Source organism: Hyperoodon ampullatus (genome assembly GCF_949752795.1).
Source record: "Hyperoodon ampullatus genome assembly, chromosome: 2".
Classification (NCBI taxonomy): domain Eukaryota; kingdom Metazoa; phylum Chordata; class Mammalia; order Artiodactyla; family Ziphiidae; genus Hyperoodon; species Hyperoodon ampullatus.
The window spans coordinates 2,351,642-2,376,616 of NC_136915.1; the positions used below are offsets into that span (position 1 = coordinate 2,351,642).

The 24,975-nt window shown below is 49.9% G+C and overlaps 1 protein-coding gene across 1 annotated transcript in view; it reads right to left on the reverse strand.

Annotated features, from left to right (window-relative positions):
- Positions 1–21,142, reverse strand: part of CEP104 (centrosomal protein 104) — a 48,496-nt gene extending 27,354 nt beyond the window's left edge. The window contains exons 1-9 of the mRNA XM_079697589.1: positions 21,006–21,142; positions 8,760–8,933; positions 8,242–8,380; positions 6,926–6,988; positions 6,557–6,633; positions 3,820–3,988; positions 3,284–3,439; positions 2,152–2,379; positions 168–365 (exon numbers count right to left, since the gene is read on the reverse strand). Of these exons, the coding sequence (XP_079553715.1) occupies positions 168–365; positions 2,152–2,379; positions 3,284–3,439; positions 3,820–3,988; positions 6,557–6,633; positions 6,926–6,988; positions 8,242–8,380; positions 8,760–8,933; positions 21,006–21,118 (1,317 nt within the window). The 5' untranslated portion in view covers positions 21,119–21,142. The remainder of the gene's footprint in view (positions 1–167; positions 366–2,151; positions 2,380–3,283; positions 3,440–3,819; positions 3,989–6,556; positions 6,634–6,925; positions 6,989–8,241; positions 8,381–8,759; positions 8,934–21,005) is intronic.
- Between the last annotated feature and the right edge of the window lie 3,833 nt (positions 21,143–24,975).

The window sequence follows — 24,975 nt, forward strand, 5'->3', positions numbered from 1 at the left end:
TATGCTTGTGCTGCTTCACATAAGGAGTAACTATCAAAAGACTTTTCCATTGAACAGTGAGGACAAAGGGCAGTTGCAGCATCAGGACCAGCAAGCCTGGGAGCCCTGTGGAGCCGCCCGCCCCTGCCTGTTGTTTGCAGGCTGTTTATACGAGCTTCTGTTCTTACCAAGGCCTCTCCCAGCACGTCCACGGCAGAGCTGGCTTCGTGCAAGGCCTTCTCTGTTAGAGGCTCAGGCTCGCCCACAGTGCCCGCTCTGGGAGGCTCGCCGCTGTCTGTGTCCCTCTTCTCTGGCTCCGTGGCCACTGCCCCAGGCTGCTTGCGGGTCGCAGGAAGGGGCCGCTCATCGTAGGGCAGGGACTCGAGCTGCGGGAGGACAGGGTGGCTGCCGGGCTCAGTGCAGGATCCTCCCCACGTACTGACCCCCCCGTCTACACCCATGGGCTGACTGCTTGGGACCTACCTGGTCAGAATGATGGTATTTTGCTAAATATCAGTCTCATCAAGTTAGAATAATTTATACCATAGGGTGTAATTGAAAAAAATTAGATCAGGGGTTTTATTCCCTTCTAAACTTATTACAGACCTAATAAACAAGCAATGTAGATTCTGCCGCAATTACTATTTACAACTAGTGATTTCAGTTCAGCTGACAGTAGGTCACTAGAGTAAAAGTCATTACAGTTTTTTTCTGGCAAGACCCTTGGCATTTTCTTAGTTTATTAGTTTATTTCTGAGAAATAACTATCAAGCCTCATTTTAAACGCATCCAGTATCCAGCAGCCTTGAACTAACACAGGCAGCCAAAGCTCCAGATCCTTATCCACCTCTGTTTGCACCCTTCAGCAGACATTTCCCGGGCTCTGTTCTTGGTGACCCACGTAGAGCAATGGGAAGACAGACTCCCCGCCCTCGACGGGCCTCGTTCTCAGAGGGAGACAGATATACATTAAACAAGTAAACACGTCACAGACTTCCAGGTAACTGAGGGCAGAAAGAGCGATTCCAGAGTCACTTTCTGAGGCAGGTGTCACGGTGACACTGGACAGACAAGGAGGACCGTTTATTCATACTTAATACTTGCTGAGGTCTTAACTGGGTGTACAACACATGTGAAATTCAGTTTCTCATCTTTTAAAATGTACTCACACTTGTAGAACAAAGCACATTGAGGTACTAAAAAAGGAGAAATTAGAGTACTTTTAAATTGAAGTGTGAAACATAACAATTAAGTTACAGACAAGATATCACTGGAGGGAGAGGGAGGATGGCAATGCTCACAGACACGCCCTGGAGAGCCAGCGGCACGAGGGCGTGGAGGCCGTGTGGCAGCTGTGGGCCTCTCCGGCTTTCCTGGGCCTCTGGCTGCCATTGGCACTTGCCTGTGCCCGCCTGGCATCCTTCCTTCCTCCCCAGGGTCTACTGGCCACATGGCCATGCACGGCAGGGGCTCCAGAGAGGCCCTAACAGGACAGTTGGCACCTTTGCCCCCTCTGGTCCTCGTCACTGCTCCTGAGGTGGCAGGTGACTGAGGCCGATCTAAGCAGGGTTAACCCGGGGACTCTGCTTAGAATGGGACGCACACTTCCCCCCAGATGGCACAGCGTACAGACCTGAAGCTAAGGCCACGTGACGAGCCCAGCCTTCCGAGAGGGCGTCTCAGAACCATAGAAAACAGACTCGCAAGACAGAAATCAAACCAACCCTGGAACCCAAGTGACCTCTTAAAATTCTCAGTTATAAATGCCAATAACCCCCAGTTTGAACCAGGTTTTCTGTCCCCTGCCACACAGGAGGTTCTAACAGGTACGGTAACTGTATACGACTTGTACCGAGGCTCTACTGAGGTCACGCCAGGGTAGGAACCTGACGAATATTGTCTCATTTATTCCTGGAAACCACCCTTTAAGAAGACGTCTGTACATCTTTGCAAAGAGAAAAGCAGAGACTCAGAGGATGAAGTGTGTCTCAGCCATTGGCCGATGTTCCGGCCACAGCTTTTTTGCCCCTCTCCTTGACGCAGCGTGGGTAAGGCTGTCACTGTTTTGTACCCTGATACATCCCTTGCCCCGGGAAAGCACCCGGCATGATGCGGGTCCCCACTACATACATGTGGAATAAACTGCCCACAGTGTGAACATGAGTTACCTACATGGGCCTCGGGAGGAGGATCTGTGGTGGGGGGTGACCAGTTCACCACGCAATGCTGAGGAGAAATGTCCAGGGGATGCGATGAAGGCTCCTCCTGAAGGAAAGGGTCTGCAAACCGGTTTTCTGTCCCCCTTTCTTCTGGCTGTGGCAGTGAGAGTGCAGGCTGCTGGAGGTGAGGGCTGCTGGAACGGACCAGGGGCTGGAGGGGCAAGTCCAGAGGCCTTCGTATCTGGGGAGAAATGGGCCATTCAATCCCCAGTGTTACTGCCCCACCAGACACACCCCTTGTTCCCCCAGGGTAGCACTAGTTTGGGAAGGCAGAGGGGGAAACCCACACTGACGAGGTCCCATAGCCATGTCACTGCCCCCGACTGTCTCTGGATGGTTACTGTGTGGACCACTCAAAACACCAGCGTGGCTGTGAGCCTCCGTGCACGGGGTGCTATGGTGGGGAGGCCACAGGCGGGCTGGACCCGAGAGGCCTGTGCTGGTCACTCCGTGTCTGCAAAGCAGGCTACTTCGTGTCACCTGAACGAGTGCAACGGACTCAGTGGTGGTCACGTGCTGGGCCAGGAGCAAGTGCTCCAGGCAGACAACCGCATCTGAGGCTGCCTGTTCTCACCCCCATGGATGGGATGGGGAAACTGAGGCACAAAGAGGCCAAGGAATGAGTCCGAGACCACAGAGTTGGACGGAGGAACGGAGCCCGGTGTCTGGCAGCGAGTGCCAGAGGCGGCACTCCATGCACTGCCCTCTGGGTGCCGGGCCTGTGTCCCAGCCTGGAACGTGGGCTCCAGACATGAGACCTGCCCCCACCCAGCCTGAGCTGTCAGGGTGGTGCTCTCTCCCTGCACTCCCAGGGGCTGCGTGGGCAGGGCTGCCAACAGAAGAGATGCAGTGGCCCACCGGGAAGCCTTCCCACCCGGCCTGCCCTGTCTCCGCCTCTGCAAATCCTCCTGCAAGAGTGCGTCAAGGCCAGGCCTACGACACCGGCCCTCGGGCTTAGCTATCTGTCACCGCTGTCGCCTGAGCCTGACAAAGTGTTCCGCTTTGCAAAACACACAACCACCCCTGTGGACCCCACGACGGCTCTCCAGGGCCCCGGTCCCAGCTGCGGGCCCCCCGCCACCCACCAGCTCGGCGTCCACCAGCCCGTGCAGCTGCAGCCGCTCGTACACCTGGCTGCGGTACCGCTCCATTTGCTGTTTCTTCTCCTTGGCCAGGTCGTAGTCCTCCTTCTCCACGGCACAGCGCTTCTCCACCTCGTACCTGCCCAGCCGCTCCCCGACCTGAAGCACACGGCGTTGGCTTTGGCTTCGCATGTGGACCGACTCACGCGAGGTGCAAAGACGGTTTTAAAGTAACGCTTTGAGGACAGTGTGGGCGACCAACTCCGTGCCGGGGGGAGAGGGGAGCGGCACGGGGGATGGAGGGAATGGGCCACCGCCACCTGCGAGCTCACAGTCCTTTAAACATCTTACACTTCCTGCAGCCGCGGGCCGGCACGCGGCCCCGAGGAGGGCTCTGCAGGAGTGTGTGCTCTTGCTGTCCTTCATGTGCTGACGCCCCTGAACCCACACTAACCCCGCAGCCTTCAGAGGCCTGCCGTTTGCTGAGCAGGAACCAGGGCAGTTAGACACGGAGCCGCCGCCTTCCCCGCAGGCAGTACCTTCTGCAGGTCGGCGATGGCCTGCTTGAGCGTCTTGGCGTCATCGTAGCGCTCCCTCTGGGCCGCCTCGCGCTTCCTTTCATCTAACCTGCGGATAATCTGTGCCACTTCCGGATCCTGGTACATGTCAAAGGCCAGGTCATCTAGTGGGGAAATATAGTCAGACTTCCTAAAGGAAAGGAAAGGAAAGGGTACTTTAGAGCCAGTTTCAATCTACGTGACACTGCAGGGGGAGAGTGGGCCCCATGCTCAGTGCTGAAGACACACAGACAGTCTGGAAAGGTCCCACCCACACCCGTTCTGGAGCATTTCCTGCTGAGAAAGCAGAGGCTCAGAGAGGTCAGTAACGGGCTTCAGGTCACACGGCAAGTGTAAGCAGGGCTTGCTGACCCCACAGTTTATGCTCTTGGCCATGAATTATATGCACACGGGGCATCTGAGCCTTCAGTGCGTTCATCCACTCGTTTGGCAGATATCCCGAGTGCAGACCGTGCAGGGCTCTGCTCTGGGTGCAGGGACAGGACAGAGCATGTGAATCATCTGTAGACGTGGGAAAACCAAAACCAAAGCCAGCCATGAGCAGGCCCCAGCTCTGCAGAGGCTGGCTTGGTGGCCCAGGCCATGTCGAGGGCTGTGTTTCACGCCACAGTAATGGTGACGTGCATTAAAGATGGAGAACTGCTACCACTGGGCTTGTACCTCAAAGTGTCCGATCGTATGACATCACCATCCAGTCCTGCAGGAGATCAGAGAAATCCTTCCCAGAATAAATGACCTAAACGTGATCTGAATAACCTGTTTCGGATTATGCATCGCCTCCCTCTTTCCTCCCAATTCCATAACCGGCCAGCAGCTTTCTTCTGGGCCTGACGTTTAGAACCAGGACGCCGTTCTAACTACTCGACAGAAGCGTTAGGGGACACGGTCCAGAGCCTCCCAATCTGCTGCATCAGAGGCAGGAAGACGCCTGCTGTTAGCTTCGCCTTGGTGTCCTTGCACACAGGGAGTCTCATTAAAGAGATTATTTGTCATAAAAGTTTGGTTGATTAACAATATATTCAAACAGGACAGGGGACCAAATCACCTTTCAAAAGCAGCCAGGACCTCCTTTCCCCAGGCCTTGACTCAGGCGGCTGCGGGCACAGCAGCGGGCACACGGCCACGGCGGCTGTGAGCATCTCCGTTCATTTCAGTGATGACTGAACCAGAGCACGTTTCTGTGCTTCCAAGATCCGTTGACTCTTTTTACCTGAATACACACCATACTCTCAAGTCTAACTCACTCTGCCTTGAAGTTCCAGAGGTGAAACCAAGACTTCATTACAGTATAAAAACCCTATGAAGAATGAAATGATGTTGCAATGCCCGGGCATCAGCAGCGCCCACTTTCCACGATGCCCCAGCGTTGCCTGTGGACTCAGCCTTGGGCGCTGCCCACAACTTTTCAAGACCTCCCTCTACCTTCAGGAAAACCCTGTCGGGAGGTGCGGTGGGTGAGGCAGGACAAGAAACTGCAGTTTACCATCCCCCATGGCTAACTTGATAAAGAACTGATTTAAATAGAAACCACAATTCCCCAGAGGGCTTTTCTGGAGATACTAAACCCGGTAAGTGAGCTTAGTCATCCCTGTTCACCAAGGGCAAAGCGGGGGGCGGCACCTCCACGACGCTGAAGGAAGTACCTGCCGTCAGTGCTCCCCGAGCTCCTCACCCCGACCTGGCAAGGTGAGGACTCCAGCAGGCGGCAAGGATCCAGGCTGAGGACTGAGGCGGAGCTTGTGTAGGCGGGAGGATGGGTCACCCTGCACCCGTGACTTTTTATACACCGTAAGCACGGCCTCCACTCCAGTGTGCCATACTCAGCACCACCAGTGGCTCCGAGCAACGGCACAGAGAACTGACCCAACGTTTGATGCAAACGGAAGAGCCAGCAGTTCTGGCCGCGTGTGTGTGAGCGTGGAAATACACCACAGGTCATGGGCAAATGTCAACCGTCTACTAACATCTAAGCATCTTATCCCTTCGCTATTGGGAAGTTGCCAGCAGAGAAGGGGACCTGGGTATTGTTTTGAATCCCTTTCTCTTTAGGCCGGGCGCCTGCGGAAGGCGTCCCCCTGCCTTAGTAAACAGCAGGCACATGACAAGGGTGCTGAAGGGATCTGTCCCAGAGGGGCACCTAGGGACAGAGGGTGTAAAGTGCTGTGCCCTCGGCCTTGCCCTCCACGCCTGACTTGCTAAAGAGTCAGCAAGATAGCAAAGTCTGTATAACTGTCCACGTGAGGAGCGTGGAGAGGAACTTACAGAAACTGAAGTGACATGCAGTTCTCACTCCCTTAAGGAATGAGGTTTTAAAGCAGATATAAGATGAACTTTGGGGTAACTGGTAATCTGGGTCAATTAATACTTCAATTCTTACCTATGAATTTGCCTGTGCCACCAAGATATCAAAGGATGGCTGACAGATCTTTTATCTGATGCAGTTGAGGAACTGTCTAGTAATACCAGAACATACAAGAAACGAAGTCATCTCTAAAGGGCAGTGAATGAAGATGTGCTAAATAAAACTGTGACCTTAATCTGCAGGGTATTTAAGACAATCCCATCAGTGGCTTATTTGGCTCCAGGCTGAATGTAGAGGCCCCCAGGTCCAGGATCCTTTTTTTGGAGCTGACTTGCACTTTCATGATTCCAAGGAAAGTTACAGAAATGTACTGCCTCGGGGGGGTGGGGCTCTTACCCAGAACAAGTTCCTTCGAGAGCTGGGTCCTCTGTGTTGTGCCCTAGATAATGATCAATCAGCTTCTCTCTAGAGGTCTTTGGGGGAAAAAGTTATGCTTAGTATCTCAGAGGGAAAAGGAACAACATAAAACAGAGATGATTTGACATAACGGTGCCAGTCAGGGAGCTTCAATGATCCTAGTGTCCTGGAGGGACAACTAAAATTCTCGAGTAAAGTTTAATACAACAGCTGCTGAAAATTATCTGCTAGCTGTTCACCAGATAATTTTGTGAGGATTTTTAGGATGATACTTTTGTGACAAAAATAAACGATCCCCTCTTGTTGGATACAAATGTCCCTCTTAGGAATGAAACTTCCCAAACTTACAATATTGCTTTCATCACTGAAATCTGCAGGGTCTCCAATGATATTTACTGCAACCAAAGCAACCTAAGAGAGTTAATCAACAGAAATTAAGGATAAAATGTTTGACATGACTTAACCCCTTTATAACAAACTCTGAGCCATACTGTCATAAAACAGGATGATGTACAGCAAAATGCTTTAATTGTAAAATCTCACGCTAATATAGAATTATTAATGACTTTTATAAATTATATAAGTTAATATTCTAATGCTGAACCAAGAGGGTATTTTAATGTTTAAAGGATGCTAAAACAATACAGCTAAAAAACCTCCAAAGTTTTAACCTAGCTTTATATTGAACCATGCACCCAAGGTTAAGGATGGTGTCACATCTACATGATCGTGGTAAATTAGACAATGAAATGAAAACCTACGTTAACATAGCTTGGTTTGTCCAAGGCACTGATTCTCACTGGACGGGGAGGAGCCGCCTTCCCGTACCTCCTTCCTTGAGAATCACAGTTGCTGAACTGAAAACTGAGGAACTACTACAGATGGGGTGGAGGAGGGAAAAGGCTCAGAATTCTGCTGTCAAATACGGACCAGGCAACGCGACTCTGTCTCAGAACTCTCCAGCTCACTTGCTCAGCATAAAGCTCTGACTTGTTGGAATGCTTGCATTCCACTTGGAGGGGGCAGGGAGTGCTGTAAATACTTGTGCTAATTAACAAGACTGCTCTGGACACAGTTGACTTCCACTATATTCTTTATGCCAAAAAAATAAAAAGAAAGGGAGGGAGGGAGCTAGAGAGATTCCGGACTGCATGCATCATGAAACCGCACTCTCAATCTCCACCAGGGGATTTATCTTGTAAAAGTGTAGGGGGTTTATGTAGAACAGTGCTGTCCAACAAAAATAATGGGCTGGCCAAAAAGTTCGTTCGGATTTTTCCATGAGCTGTTACAGAAAACCCGAACAAACTTTTTGGCCAACCCAATATAATGCAAGCCACATATGTAATTTTAAGTTTTCTAGTCGACACAATAAAAGAAACATTTAAAATTGATTTTTTGATTTTAACAATATATTTAAAGCTAATGTACCCAAAACATCCTCCTCTCCTTGTGTAACCGAGCCTGGGTCACACATGCAGCCCATGCACTTGGACCAGCCACGCTCCCAGCGTGCATAGCCACACGTGGCCGGTGGCTCCGAATCGGAGCACGCAGCTCCAGGGAGCTGTCCCACAGACACCACCTTAAAGGAGGAGTCTCAGATGCCACAAAGCAGGGGGCGGGGTAGGGGTGTCACCAAGGGGGGGGCCCATGTGTCTCACCTGATTATATACATTGTACTTGTTGATATGGTTTTGGTGAAAAATCAGCTTAAGAAACTGTCCTACTGCATCCACATAAACCGATTTTAGTTCCCGGGCTTTGCAACCTGTCTTTTCATTGTCACAGAGAGAGACGTAGCTGAAAGAAAAAACACAACTCTGGAATCACGTTGATGTGGAAATACGCTGCCTTCGGTGCCCACTGAACTCTGCAGGTTTCAAGGAAAGTTGTTAGGTTTGGAATGAAAAACCCTAGGGAATAAAGCCCAGAAGTCAAATTCTAAATAGGTCTCTTAAGATAAGCTCTGCACCTGAAAAGTGGCCTGAATATGACTGATAGGAACCCTGCTCAGTAAGCACGCTCAGCACCAGGTGGGTGTTCAGAAGTGGTGTGACCTCCACCCGCACACAAGTACGTAAGACAGCGCCAAGGGCAAGGGCGAGTCCTTAGTTTTTAATTGCTTTGAGGTAGAATTCGGCTAAAAGTCCCCACCATACACGTTAACTTTCATTCTCACCCAAGCCTTCGAAACCGCTCTGCTTGATACGGTGAGAAATATTCAGGCAGGCTCTCACTAACGTAGAACTCGATTTTACTGGAAATCATATACTGATGAGCAAGCAACTGTAGTTTTCTTATTCGACATCTCTCCACCATTTGAAGAACAATTTCTTGTGGAAACTGGCAAAATCTGAAAGCAAACACATTTTTGTTTTATCTGCAGGATCTCCGTAGAGGGCTGAGGGCTGTTCGCAGCCACGCTTCCACGTACGTGTCAGGTCTGTGGGTTCTGACGCTGCTGGGTCCCCGGTGCTGTCCCCGCCCTCTGGCCTTCCAGGCGCAGCTCAAGCTTGGAGTGAAGGTTTGATGGGGTCTGCCGGCCCCCCAGCGTGAATCATACTTGGAGCAGTTAGTTTGTGGTTTGAAATGAAACCCAAAGTTTATCAGGAGATAAAAACATCAATCTAAAGATGCTGTACTCGTGAGTCAAAGGATTTTCCACCAGAACCTGAACATTTCAGGAAACCCCTTGCTTTACAGAATCCTGAGCGGAGTGAGCAACACTCAGTACTTCAAGAGTGCCTCTCACGCTCGCTCAGCGGCCTGGAGAAGCCTACAGCTGTCCACACTGGAGCTTCTAATTCTGCCCAGAAGGGACACAGAGCATTAGAACGTCACACTGCACTATATGATCACGACTTGGTGGGGGGCAGCACGATGCTTCGACAGCGGGCAGCGTGTGCGCCAAGCTGGCCATCACTGGGTGCGCACGACAGTGGGCATCGAGGGCATCTAGAGCCGGGGAAGCACCGAGGATGTGACAGTGGGAAAGGCCCCTCCAGCACGCGTCACGACCCTCCTCGAGTGCAGTGGTGACCTGGCCCCTGGCCGGCCTGGCCCCTCTCCCGCCTTTCCTCCCAGCAGCCCCAGCTGAACTGCACCAGAGCCAGCATGCCCCTTCTCTTGACCCGATCACCCCATCAACACACACGCACACTCACTCACACTCTCACACACACACTCACACTCTCATACATACACTCACGCTCACACACAACTCACACACACACAGTCACTCACACAGTAACACACACTGACAGACTCACACACACGAACACTCATACACACTGAAACTCACACACACGCACACACACACACATACTCACACCCACTCACACACATATACACCCACACAAATACACACTCAATGCTCACACCCACACTCATGCACACACTCACTCATACACTCACAACACACACACGCAAACACATACTCACACTCAGAGTCACACCCTCACACAACACACACACACACTCCAGAAAAGCCTGAGGAGCCTCCCATGACCCTGCCTCTGTCTCCAGCTCCCACCCAGTTTCTCAGCTGCCTCCTTGGCCAAGGTCACAGGCCATCACTGACCTCCACGAGGCTGAGTGCAACGTACACCTCATGGTCCTGACCTCCTGGGCCCCTTCCTGCCTTGGGCCGCCTTCCCGTCCGGCCCTGACTGTGCCCTGGGCTGGGTTCCAGGTTCCCTTCTCTATCTAGACTCACTGTGAGGCATCCCACCTGCCCCATGGCTTTGAAAACCTCCTAACAGGGAGGAACCCCAAGTAAATACCATCCTGTGTCCGAACTTGCACATCTCGTTGGTGACTGACATTGAGTGCCGGCATCCTCAAAGCACCAGATGTGATACAGACAAACGCACCCCTGACCCAGCTCCCCAAGCCGCCTCCTCCCCCAGCTTTTCAGCATCAGCACCGCACCCATCCTGGGGCCCGTGCCTGTCCTTACGCTCCTAGCAGAAGGATCACCATCAGTGGATAGGACAGAAAGGGAGAGCACAGGAAGGATCGTCAGGCTGAATGGATGGGACTCTGGAAACTTTTGTGTTTAATTGAGGGACGTAAAAGGGTGAAGGTAAAAGGGTGAATGGGGAGAGTGCTGCTGAGAAAGTGGGGCCAGTGACTGCGGATGGAACAGATTCGTATTCTGGGGGGGTGATCCCTGGGGTTTCCTAAATGCTAAGGTTGTAAGAGAGAGGCAGGTGGGGCAGGAGGGCAGCCAGGAAACTGGGAACTTAGCAATTCGAGCCTTGAATACCCTTCGGTCAAGCACTGCTTTAGACATTTAAGATATTTACTTTTTTTAAACGCAGGGTATAGACATTATAATTGGCAGTGAGATCATTCTAGACGTAAGGACACAGTAATCTCATGTGGAAAAAAATTCTTTAATATTAAAAAAAAAAAAACCTCCAAAACTGTTTAAGGAAAACTAAGATGACTGACAAAAGTTTGAAGCTGTATATTTTAAAACCCTTCAAAAAAAGGGCTATGGGAATTCCCTGGCGGTCCAGTGGTTAGGACTCGGCGCTTTCACTGCTGAGGGCCTGGGTTCGATCCCTGGTCAGGGAACTATGATTTAGTTATTCAAAGGTAGCTTATTGAGAGTTTATAGATGAATCAAAAATATCCCTCAAACTGATTAAAAGAAGGGACAATACACTGTGCAAATCAGTGAAGAGAACTCATCTAAAATGGAGCTGGAGGCCCTGCAGGGAGGGTCTCAGGCATGAACTTCCTTCATCCGGGCAGGGAGCAGCAGACTCAGCTGCCCCAGCAGCAGAAGGGAGACTTTCTCCTGGTCCAGTAACAGTCCAGCCAATGAGATGCTGTGACCACCCCAAACCCTGGCTTTCCTCCAATGGACTTAGGTTCAAAGCAGCCCCTCCCAACTGCCCCTTTTCTCTGTAAAATAAGGTTTCTCTCTCTCCTTTGTCCTCAGACTCACCTATGCTTTCACCCGTTTGCATGTCCCGAACTGCAATTCCTCTGCCATTCTGGAATAAGCTCATTTTGCTGGCAAAAACAACTGGCTATTTTATTTTTAAGGGTGACATCGCATGGTGTCCAGAAGTGGGCTCTGGAGGAGACGGACCCTGGACCCACGTGTGACAGCCGCCCGTGCCCCGTGCCCCGCTCCCCTCCCCTCCCGGCAGCGAGTCCTCCTCCTTCTGGGCCAGGAAGCCTCCTCTCCGATCGAGCTCCCTCCTTCTGGTCGAGTGCTCTGACTTCATTTGGGATCTGCTTTTTTTCTTTTTGGGGAGGCTTTGTCCTTTAGGTGAGTACTCACTCATTTGTTCCCCCTGTTGGAAGTGTGCTAGAATTTTGGTAAAATTCCACTGGAATCAGGCTATTTAGGGATTTTTCTTTTGCTTTTGAGAAAAGCTCTAAGAAATGGGACCCCAGTCACCTAAATGCTCTAAGGGCACCCTCCTTCGGGGACCCTGGCTGGTTTTATGTTTAAAAACTATGGTCCTTCCTCATGCACATTTTAAACTAAATAGACTGACTTAACCCCCAATGCTTCAGAATACCAAGGGCCATTATGGGGAACTTTCAACCTCTCCAAACTTGTTTCTCGCAGAACCAAATTAGAAAGCCACGGCTCTAAAACTAAACAGACTGAATGGGATGCTTATTTTAATTGGTACCTTGGAGCTTCCAAACACATCCAGGACTCTAAAACTGCCTCTTTACAAAATACCATTCCTAGACTAACAGAGGAGAACAAACTGAAAGAAGACAAAACGGCTTCTGAGGCCCCCCCTGCCTTGTGCCCCTGCGCCACCTTCCTTCCCCTTCTGCCCATCCTCACCGCCTCTGCGCCCTCCACCCACTCCTAACCCTCTTGCTGAACTCCCCTTTTTCTCCAAACCTCTCCCTGTTTCCCCCTCCCCTGAACTTATTAAGTCCTGCTCTTTTAAAGCTAAGCCTTCTAGGGGTCTAGATGCTAAATCCCTAGTTACTTATGTTGCCTGGACTAAAGCTGAACTTCTAGCTATAGTCAAAGATTTTCCCAAAGTAACTGAGGACCCCCATGGATTTGCTGAAGAACTTATCCACTTACAAACTTATCAACCTGGCTTCTCAGATTTATATCAATTAGTCCACATGCTTGCTGGTGAAGCTCAGGCCCAACATTGGATGAAACTGGCCTGATGGGAAAATCCTGAAAGGGAGCTGGAAAAACAAACCCTGACTGTTAGCAGGAAATCCAAGAACTTGCTAGAAATTTTCACTGAAGAGTTTCAAAAGGTTTTCCTAAGTATGATGACTGGAACAAAATTCAGGATTTGCATGCAAAAACCTATAAAACCTGTTCACGACCATTGTAGTTGTCTTCAGACTGTGTTTAAAGAAAACTCTGGTCTTCTTTTGGATGTTGAATCTGCTTGGGTTGATTTTAACTCTGTGTTCATTAACGGGCTGAATGGGGATTCTCTTTCAGTTAAAAGGACCAGGATGGGGGGCTTCCCTGGTGGCGCAGTGGTTAAGAATCTGCCTGCCAATGCAGGGGACGTGGGTTTGAGCCCTGGTCCGGGAAGATCCCACATGCCGCGGAACAACTGAGCCCGTGCGCCACAACTACTGAGCCTGCGCTCTAGAGCCTGGAGCCACAACTACTGAGCCTGCGTGCCTAGAGCCCGTGCTCCACAACAAGAGAAGCACCCCAGTGAGAAGCCCGCACACCACAAGGAAGACCTTTACTCGCTCTGTCTCAGATGCATCAGAGGTGATTTCAAGGATACTCACTAGTCACTTGTCACCAATGGATCAGCTACCACTTTCCTTATGGGCAAAATCTCCAACTGAAATACACAGAATCCAGTGCTCCTCCTATTAAGATTCAAACATATCCCTCAAAACTTCTCCCCAGGGCTTCCCTGGTGGCGCAGTGGTTAAGAATCTGCCTGCCAATGCAGGGGACACAGGTTCGAGCCCTGGTCTGGGAAGATCCCACATGCCGCGGAGCAACTAAGCCCGTGAGCCACAACTACTGAGCCTGCGCGTCTGGAGCCAGCGCTCCACAACGGGAGAGGCCGTGACAGTGAGAGGTCCGCGCACCGCGATGAAGAGTGGCCTCCGCTCGCTGCAACTGGAGAAAGCCCTCGCACAGAAACGAAGACCCAACACAGCCAAAAATAAATAAATAAATTAAAAAAAAAAAAAACTTCTCCCCAGAATTAATCAGTACCTTATAATTAAATAAAGAGGTCCTTCAAGGCATCAAGCCCATAACAGAAGATTTCAAAGCCGCAGCCTCATTATCCCTTGTACTAGTCCCTGTAACACCCTGCTTTGCCCGTGAGAAAACCCAGCGGCTGAGGACGGAGGTTTGTTCGGAAACCGGAATAGGTGACACTATTATCCCTGGCACCCTGTTGTTCCTAACCCCCATATGCTACTAGCATCCATTTCTACTAAAAGCAGAATCTCATTGTAATTGATCTATGCACTGCATTCTCTAGCATTCCTGTTGATAAAGCTACTCTGCATCTTTTTGCTTTCACTTGGGAAAGAACAGTACACCTGGACAGAAATGCTTAAGGGTTTTACTGAAAGTCCTTCTTTTTTTTTAAATTTATTAAAAATAAATTCTTTTGGCTGTGCTGTGCAGCACGTGGGATCTTAGTTCCCTGACTAGGAATTGAATCACACCCCCTACAGTGGAAGCATGGAGGAGTCTTAACCTCTGGACCACCAGGGAAGTCCCTGAAAGTCCTTCTTACTTTTCAAACCTTAAAGGCTGATCTGGACAATACCTACTTTATTACAATATATGGATGGTTTGCTTCTCTACTCTCCTCTAAAACTTCACAGGAGGACAGCATTCACCTGTTAAAACCTTTTAGCCTTAAAGGGACATAAAGTCTCCAAGGAAAAGCTGCAGTTTGCTCAAACTCAGGTTCAATATTTAGGGCACCTGATCTTAGAATGAGGCTACCTTGAGATACATACAGGTAGGCTTCATGGTACCCTCAACTTCCCCAAGTCTAAAACTCAGCCCAGTTACGAGGTGTTTTGGGCTAGCTGGCTACTGTCAAAACTAGATTCCAGATTTTTCTCTTATGGCCCAGCCCCTGCATGTTTTATAAAAAAAAACAAACCGGACCCTATTATTTGGGGCGATCAGGATGACATAACCTTTGGAGCCTTAAAGAAAAGCTTAATAAGGGCCCCTGCCCTTAGACATCCTAATTGTCAGCTTCCTTTCTTTCCCTTTGTATGTGAGAAGGAGGGGAATGCCCTTGGAGTACTCATCCCAAACACAGGGACCATCATCGACCCATCGGCTAGTCGAGTCGACAGCTGGACCCTTTGCCATGGGGACAGCCCCCTGGTCTCAGAGACACTCCTGCCACTGCCCTTTTGGTTAAGGCCACCAAAAAAAATAATCATGGGATTCCCTCTAACTGTCTTTGTACCCCATGCGGTAGAAGCTCTCCTGAATTTGCATCACACTCCTGTGAGACCCTCTGGCTAACTGTTCCTCACAGAACTCTCTCTTGGTGTAATAACCTCAACCCTACTGTTCCTCTCCCCCCTGCTCTGACAGAACTCTCTTCCAGACTGCTTAACACTGACAGATCACTTTTTGACTCCCTGCAATAGTTCACAGGAAATTCCTCTAAGCAATGTAGATTTTTCATGGTTTACTAATAGTTCCTATCGAAAAGATGAGAAAGGGAAACACCGTGTGGGGTTGCTGTCGCAACTCCTCTTGAAGTCGTCAAGGCAGTATACCTTTGGCTACCTCAGCCCAAAAGGTGGAATTACATGCTGTCACTAGGGCTTGTACTTTAGCCAAGGGCAAGACCACCAACATTTATACCCACAGCCGGTATGCCTTTGGGGTAGCCCATGACTTTGGGACGTTATCAAAACAGCAAGGTTTACTTACCTCTGATGGGAATAAAATTTAAAATGGCTCTCATGTCTAAAATTTATTAGGTGCCATACTTTTGCCAGCTGCTCTGGCTACTAGCAAGGTCCCTGGGCATTCCAGACTCGAGTCCCTGTAAGCTAAAGGAAACCATCCTGCTGACATTTCTGCCAAAAAATGCTGCTCTCAAAGGAACCAATGGCTAACCCTCTGTCATGGTCCGAAGGGATATCCCCCACATCCCCCAGATGATAATTTGGAAACATTGACTAGAAATGTCCAACAATTGGCCCCAGAAAAGGAAAAACAATATTGGAAATTGAATAACTGTTGGCTTGATAAGAAGACAGAACTCTTGGTTTGGGCCAAACAACAATCTGGTCCTACCAGAAATTCTAAAGTTCCCACTACTGACCACTGCACATGCCTTAAGCCACTGGTCTACTGGCAAAATGACAGAGTTCATGAACCAATATTGGTGAAGAAACACGAAGAAAGCTGTGAAGAGCGCCCACCGTGCTTGCCCCATCTGTCCAAAACACAACCCGGGAAAACCTGTCTGCACTGCATTAAATTGCTAATGGGCCATTCAAGACCTGGCAAAGGGATTTTATTCAGCTGCTCCCATCTCAGGGATAGAAATATGTCTTAGTCATGAGTTACATGTTTTCTCGCTGGACTGAAGCTTTCCCTTGTAGACAGGCTACTGCCTCTTCTGTGGCTAAGATCCTGTTAGCAAAGATCATCTCTACCTGGGGAAGGCCCCCGCCCCTGAACTCCAGTGGTTGGACACTTTGACAGGTCTGTGCTGTCTGGCTGGTTTTACACTTTCACTGTCTTACCATCCTCAATCCTCAGGGCTAGTCTAACGCATTAATGACGTCATTAAGACCCAACTGGCAAAATTTGTAGAGACCCTCCAAATACCTTGGCCAAAAGCATCACTGTTGGCCCTTCTAAATCTCAGATCCACCCTTTTGGGAACTCACAAACGCTCACCCTCTGAGACAGTCACAGGAAGCCCAATGCACCTGGTTCTCGCCTCCTTTGATCCACAGCTGATAAACGGAGATATACGTCAATATTGTAAGGGCCTTACTGTTTCCATTGAAAGTCATCACACTTTAGTAATGTTTTCACAGCATGCTCCCAGGAGATGAAGACCTTAAGTATCACACCATGCAACCTGGAGATTTCACCTACTGGAAGGGACACCGCCAGAAGGATTCCCTTCGACCTCACTGAAAAGGCCCCTATCAGGTACTGCTAACCAACCCTTGTGCTGCTAAGCTCCAAGGAATGGACTCCTGGATTCATGTCACCTCTAAAGAAAGCACCAAGCCCTGAGTGGACCTGCACACCAACTGGCAACTTGAAAGCAAAGATTTCCAGGAATTAAAGCAGACAGCATCTGATGAGACAGCTTTCCCAAGATGGACCAGGCCCATATACCCTTTTCTCACTATTGCTTCTTACCTTATTTTCTCCCTCTCTACCTTGGACAGACATTGCTTTTATGCACATTTCCTGATCTAGGGCAAAAGAGGGAAACCTCTCTGATTGTTGGATTTGTCACCAGAAACCTTGATCCGTCCATGACAGCAGTGACCCCTACTCACACTATAAGTAACTTCTCTGGAATCCCAAATGCCACTCTGTACCTAAACTGTTCTGCAGGTCCCTTGTATAAGGTGAGACTACTAAATCCACATGCCCTTGTTCCCTGGCTTAATTTAAGCTCTCTTGAATATATATACAGAAGACACTGGAGCAGTCAATTTGAGTCAGACCATTTGTAAGCTGGCTGTCATGCCCATATATTTAGGAAGACTTTTTTTTTTTTTTTTTTTTTTTTTTTTTTGCGGTACGCGGGCCTCTCACTGCTGTGGCCTCTCCCGTTGCGGAGCACAGGCTCCGGACGCACAGGCTCAGCGGCCCTGGCTCACGGGCCCAGCCGCTCCGCGGCACGTGGGATCTTCCCGGACCGGGGCACGAACCCGTGTCCCCTGACTCGGCAGGCGGACTCTCAACCACCGCGCCACCAGGGAAGCCCTAGGGAAGACTTTTAGTATGTGATAACCTCATACGTGAGTCTTGGTTGAATGACGCCAAGTCCTTGATACGGACAAATGAGCCCATAAATGCTACTACTGATGAGGGGGTCCTACGTGTCCCTCCCCGTTACTCTTCTATACGTGGAAGCCTCGGTAATGGCCCCCAGCTTGGGCAGCTCATCATCTTGACAGCTGGAGGGTAAAAGAACAGTGTGCTTTTGCTGTATTCACTGTTCTACTTTCTCTTCATAACAGATCAGAAACCTCCCGTTGGTCTATTGCGGTAAATCTCCTTAGCTGCCTTACATGGGAACTTCCAGCAGGTGTATATGACCCCAGGTTTGCCTCTGTAGGGAGAGCCGCCCTTCTCCCCCCATCAGAGTAGGTGCCAATGAACACATGATTAGAAACCTCTTCCTAACATTAGAAGAGCTGGCCAATGCCACAGCCGAAGGAGTAGCGGCCCAACATCATTCACTTAACTCATTAGCTAAAGTAGTTTTAGATAAGTGCATAGCCCCCAGTTACCTATTTGCTGAGCAAGGAGGTGTTGGAACAATAGCAAATACCATCTATTGCACATGGATAAATGTCTCGGGAGAGGTAGAAATCCAATTACACAAGATCAGGGAGCAAGTGCACTGGTTGCAAAAAATTTTCACCTGATATTCCATGGTCCTTGGATTTGTTCAGCTGGCTACCTTCAGGCCTAGGGTCATGGGTCAGAACTATCATAAAATTTGGAACTGTCACGTTACTTTAAACTTTGTTTTGCATAATTATTTTTAACCTTTGTACCTGTTACATGTTAAACCTTTGTAGAAATGATGTACGCGATAGCGTGACGTTGGCTCAATGCTTTGAGATCTCCAACGTGCACAACCTTGACAAGACGTACGCTTTAGATAGGAATGCTTGAGAGTCTTCCCTTCTAACCTTCCCTGTTACTCAAACATGGCCTTAAATGGTTTCCTACTGCTATGTACTTTCCCTCCGACTTTGGATGTGACAAACTGGAAAGGTCCTTCCTGACACTGAAGGACAAAAACCACTAAATGCGGAAAACCTGACTCTTGATCAGTGATACTTTTGGAGAACGTTCTTGTTCAAAAGAGGGAAATATGACAATTAATAAAAGGAAACCTCAATTAAGATGGAGAAGGGGAGCCCTGAAGGGGGAGCACTCAGGCACGTATCTTCCTTCACTCCTGAGCAAGAAGAAGCTGACGTTACTGCCCCAGCAGGAGAAGGAAGATTTTCTCCTTGTCCAGCAACAGCCCAGCCAATGAGACACTGTCACCACCCTGAACCCTTGCTTTCCTCCAATGGACTTTCACTCAAAGCAGCCCCTCCCAACTTCCTCCTTTTCTCTATAAAGCAAGGTAAAGTCAGGTTTCTCTCTCTCCTTTGTTCCCCACACTTGCCTATGGTTTCACCATAGCTGGCATGTCCCGAATTGCAATTCCTCTGCCATTCTGGAATAAGCTCATTTTGTAGGTAAAAGAACTGGCTATTTTATTTTTAACGTCGATTATTACCTAAAAAGGTATGTGTCTCTTCAAGATAAACTGACAGCTCTAAATTTCTTTCTTTTTTTGGCCATGCCGTGCGTTTTGCAAGATCTTAGTTCCCCGACCAGAGATCGAACTCGGGCCCGTAACAGTGAGAGCACTGAGTGCTAACCACTAGGCAACCGGGGAATTCCCTAGATTTCTTTTCGAATGAATATTATTTGACAATAAAAAATTCATGCCCAGAGGCTCTGATCATTGGTGTAAACTTTGTGTTCTCTTGGAGAAGTGTGTCTCATGCCCTGAAGATTTCAGGCTCTATGAATTCCTAGGTCATAGAAGGTACTGGAGAAACTTCCCTTGCACCCGTGTAAAGACCCCCAGGACCACCTCCCACTGGAGCTATATCTATCAGTGCCTGAGCACTCCCTCTCTGACCTGGGCTAACAGAGCACCCTGTCCTCTCTTTGGGAGACTTGGTTTGAGGTTACTTTCCTTTGCCTTCCTATGAGGTGCTTGACCTCAGAGAACACTGTTGAAGTCAGGAGACCCCTGGGCCAAACCCAGCATGAGTCTGAATGGAGATCAAGGCACATATACCCTTTCCTTTGAAGCAGTCTGAAAGTTTACTACTAAAACAAGTATAGGTCATGCCTTAGAAGAAATACCATGTCAAGACGTGAAAGAATCATATTAGTATTACTTTTATAAATATTACAAAAAAGCGGCCCTGTCTGTCTATTTAAGTACCTTTAATTCATGCATAAATACTGAATAAGTGCATTTAGTAGAAAGGACCTCTGCTGAAGGGAAATGCAGGTGTGTGTGTGGGGGAATGCAAGTGTATTTGCATAAAACCGTGGCCGAAGCTCACTCCAGGCCCCTGGGCTTGGGGAGAGGCAGGACTGGACTGATTTGTGAGTCTGGCGGGCAGCGGGATGTGACTGAGGCTGCCTGATGGAGGTGTTCCTCCAGCCCCGTTGGACCTGGTGAGGCTGCCCTGGCTGGCCCAGTCCTGGGATGAGTACCTGCGCCCAGATAAAGCCCTTGTTCACTATCAGCTTCATCAGCCTTAAAGAGGCTATCTGTCCCCATCTGCTCTACCCTTTTGTTTCATTTCTCAGTTCATTGAGAATGGAGTCTTGTTTGCTGGGTTCCCTCAGAAACTCCAAAAGGAAAATATATTTGAATTTTAAATGGGATTTACATTCAACTTTTTAGCAATATATCATCTGAATAAATGTAAGTCACAGTATATGACTGAATGTAAATGTCATACAGATTTACATGTTCATGAATAGGAGCAAATAGTAAGCCTTCTACTCACACCTGGAAAACAAGTCATGAGGAGTGAGATTTCCCGAGGAGGTGACTGGGACCAGGAGGTGAGTGGCCTCAGGCGGCCGACACTGACTAAGTCTGGGAAGCCTGATCAGGCCCTGGGGCAGCTCAACAACTAACCGCCCCACCTTTGGGGAAGAAAGAAGGTTTCTCAGAAAAAGACTTAAATGTTTCAGAAAAATACTCACTGGTATTACATCACTCAAGTAATGAAGACTTTTAAAGGTGTACAAATATTCCAGATGAATCTGAAAGAGACTTTCTTGGTTAAAGTCCTGTGTTACAGGAAAGCAGTGAGATGCAAAATCCTTACCACCAAAAGCACAGAGAATGCGGGAATGGCCCTCAGTCAGGGAATTGGGGGAGGGGCAGTTCTCCTTCCTCTCTTCCATATTTGCACGCTTCTTAAGTGAATGTGGGTTAATGTCAGAGGGGAAAAGGTTCAACAAATTTTCTTTAAAAACAGAAGGAAAAAAGTCCGGCGCGTAACTAGATGGGTGAGTCTGCAGCACAAGCCGACCCTCGTGTGGTTCTGCCGTCTGAGTTGTAATAAGACTAGCAGCTGAGACGGAGAGAACCCATGCGCCCTTGAGGACCCACCGCCCTTGGCCCCCCGTCTGGCCCACCTCGGTGACCTCCACCCGCTGACAGTCGGTGCATGGATCATTAGTTCCCGGGCACTGAAGCCGTCTTCGTGTCCAGATGAGCTGACAACTACGAATCCAATCTTGTGGGGCATTCTGCATGCTGGGGCTGTGTATGAGAGCAGGAAAGACTGCTTTAAGGGACTTAGTACATCGTAACATTGAAAGTGTTATTTCCTGCCTTGTTAATACACAAAGTAATTCCCAACCTAGTCAGGACTGTCGCATCACTTTCAAAGAGTCTAGTTCTCATTACACAATTTTTAAGCTGCCTCTAATACCACATAAGGTGTCATTCAAGTTACCTTGGCTTTTCCCAAATATATGCCAAAAAGTTTGACCAGCGTTGTGGGTTGAACTGTGTCTCCCCAAAGCTATGCTGAGTCCTAACTCCTGGTGCCAGTGACGTGACCTCGTTTGGAAACAGTGGGGACGTAAGCAAGTTAAGATGAGGTCATACTGGAATAGGATGGGTCCTGCTCCAACAGGACTTGTGTCCTTATCAGAAAAGAGACAGGGACACACACACAGACAGGGAGAAGCCAAGTGACATGGCCAAGCAGCTGGAGCACTGCATCTACAAGCCAAGGAACGCTGAGTGCTGTCTGGAGGCAGCAGAAGCTGGAAGAGGCCAGGAAGGAGCCTTTAGAGGAGGCGTGGCCCTGCACAAGTGCACCTTGATTTTGTACTCCTAGCCTCTGGGATACATTTTTGTGGTTTTAAGTCATCCAGTTCGTGTTACTTTGTTATGGCAAAAACAAGGTCTTTTGCTACGATATGAATATAAAGATTTTCAAATTATTAAGGAACTAATAAACCAGTGTGTTAATGAGTTATACAAAAATAAGGGGAAAGGGGGCAGTTTAATCAACAGCATAATCACGCTAAATGAAAATGCTGATCTGCAGGGAGAGCAGGACCACGGACGGCGCCTCAAGCACACAGGTGTCCCCTCCCGGAGCCTCCAGGGTGGCTGACTCTGGGCAGGTGCGTCAATATCGGCCGCATGATTTTCCTGTCATGATGTTTTAGCAAACCTGGCTCGGCTCATAGCTACCTACCATGGTTCTGAGGGTGGCTGTAGGGACGCCCAGTGTTGCCCACTCCTTTGAAAACAGCACCTCAACCCCAGCCTCCCTCGGCGCTTCTGTCCTCCCCACACCCGGAACTGCGGGGCTGACGCCCATCCTGCCCCCCACAGATCCCCGCCTGAGGGGGCACGTTGCCCAGGCTTGGGTGGTCCATGGGTTCCACATCCCTCCTCAGGAACGGGCTCAGGGATGGAGACATGAGGACAGGACCCAAACTGGACCGAAGCCACTCAATCCCAGGACCCTGAGGAAGCTGTGGCCATAGCATAGTGTCTGCGGGGGGTGGGGGCGGCTGCTGGAGGCCACCAGCGGGGGGATCCAGGCAGGGAGTGGGGCTGACACGGGGAAGCAGTGCTGAGAGAGGCAGAGACACCCTGTGAGCCTCAGGACTTAAAGCCCGAGCAACTCAGGGACTTCCGCTTACTCTCCAGTGACTAAGCCTGTCGATGCTCTTCAGTCGGCCAATTTGAGTGAAGTATGCAACCAAGCGTCCTCACTAACACAGAGGATAAAGACTGCTCCAGAAAGTTCTCTGGGGTAGGACATACTATTAATGGAGATTTTCCGGAGGAGGTGACACACAAGCATATCCCACATGAAATATGTTTGTTTTAACATGCTTGATACATGATCTAGATCTTCCTTTGACTTTTACTGAGAACCTGCAGAGGACCACGTCAATAAATTAATTTTTGGCTGGCACTTGCTAATGTTTCTTGGAACATACGAACAAAAGCATTTAAAATAGAAAGAGAAACCACTATTAAAGATCCCAGTTATTTTTTATACAAAGCTCACTGCAGGATATCACAGGAGAGAAAACCAAACTAACCCAGAAAGTAATAAAATGCAGGCACAAAAAATGGACAAGTGTGATTTAACCCACGGCAACTGCACAGCCTGGCCGGTGTGCCAGCTCCCATGCCAGACGTGGACTGGCCTCGCCCAGCCTGTGGCTCCTCCCACATGCCCGGGCTCACAGCCTGGACTGACTCTCCCCTTGGCCTCCATACCTCCCCCTCCCCCGTCCCCTCTCCCTCAGGGCCAAGGCTCACTGGTCCCACCTTTGGAACAGTGACTGAATACGTCACCTCTTCTGGATCCCACTGTGTCCTCTAGAAAACAACGGCCAGGTTTCCGCACGTGGAGTACCGCCCCCACCGGAAGAACCCTCCTCAAGCCCAACCTGCTGTTCTAACCCCCGCTTTCTGCCATGGATTCTAAAGTCCTTCCAAACTTACGAAAGCTCAGAGTTAGATCCCTGTGTCCTTCCATCATCTTTAAGAGCAGGGCCTGTTACTTTCTATCCCACCTTGAAAACAGTAGGTACCTATGAAATATTTTCAGCTGAGTGTGATCGGGTATCCTGAAATCCCAGAGATCTGAAATACTGTTTATTCATCTTGCTGACCTGTGTACTGACCCACTCCCTTACACCATACTTTTGTGTGCAGATGCATACATGTTTATACCTTCATCACAACTCTGACACCCCAGCTGTAGAGACGAGGAAACTGAGGCACAGAGAGGCCTGGCCCAGGGTCATCCGGCTATGAAGCCACACAGGCCAGGTTTGTTCTAAAGCTGGTCAGGTTCCAGAGCCTGGTCTTGACCAACACCCTCGGTTATGGCCATAAGAGTTAGAAATGGGGCCCTTTAAATCCGAATAAAGGACGTGTCCACTATACTGTGTTGCCTCAATAAATCCAACACACAGTCCTGGCATTTAGGAACCAGACAGGAGAAGTGCCTGGGAACCGCAGAGGCAACGCTATTACCTCGGTTTGGGAATTCGAACAGGATTCCTTTATGGCCACGTCCTTCCGCCTTGTACCCTAGGGTCCCCTTTGTGTAAACCTTCAAGTCTTCCCCAAGATACTTGGGGTGTCACTAAGGACACTAGTATTGGGCTCTATAAAAATCACACTAACATTTTGGGGAGAACCAAAGCTCTGTTGAGTGCGGGGCCCCGGTGCACAGCGGTCCTCGCCTCAAAACGAGCGCCGGTTGCATCTTCCCCAGCAGCGATCACTCTCCCCCGCGCCGCGGGACGAGCTGGGACCGTGGGGAGAAGGTAACTCGACGGTTCCTCCTACGAAGTCTGCTTTTCACTATGCATCGGGGTAGTGAATCTCTACGTTAAATCGAAACACTTTACCAACTTCTGAACATCTTGCTACAAGACTAGGAGACAGACTTGTATCCAGTTTCCTTCTTAGGAAAACCTAAATGTTACACACTGAAATGGTTTTTTGGTCAAGCAACCTCAAGACTCGAAAGTGCCCCTGCGAATCCCCGAAACAGACGAGGTTGAAGAGCCAGCTCAGCACCGAGTCGGGGTCGCTGAGCCCGCACCGCCGCCAAACGCGGGGACCAAGTGCTGGCGCCGCAGGCCGCCCGGGGCGGTGACGCAGCGCGCGGGCCGCGCCCCCGGAGGCCCCGACGCCCCCGGCCCGCTCGTGTACCTGTCAGGACGTCCGCACGACCCGGGCTCTCCGCCGGCCCTCGGCAGCGCCGCGCCTCGGCGTAACTCAGGAGGCGCCTCCTCCGCCGACCCGGGCCGGCCGGCACCCCCAAGCCGCAGCGGTGGTGGCAGCCGAGGAACAACCCCGGCCGCCAGCGCTTCTCGCCCGGGCCGCTGCCGCCGCTCTCATGACAACCAGGCCTGCCCGCCCGGACCTCCGCGCGTGCGCGACCCCGCCCCGCTGCGCCTGCGCACAAAGCGGGGTCGCACCACCTCTTCCTGGGTCTTCTGGGTAATGTAGTTTTCAGCGAACGGCTCCTGCGCACAAGGCGGGGTCATGCCGCCGCTTCCCGGGCCTTCTGGGTAGTGTAGTTTCAGGGGTGGGCCGCGCGGGGCC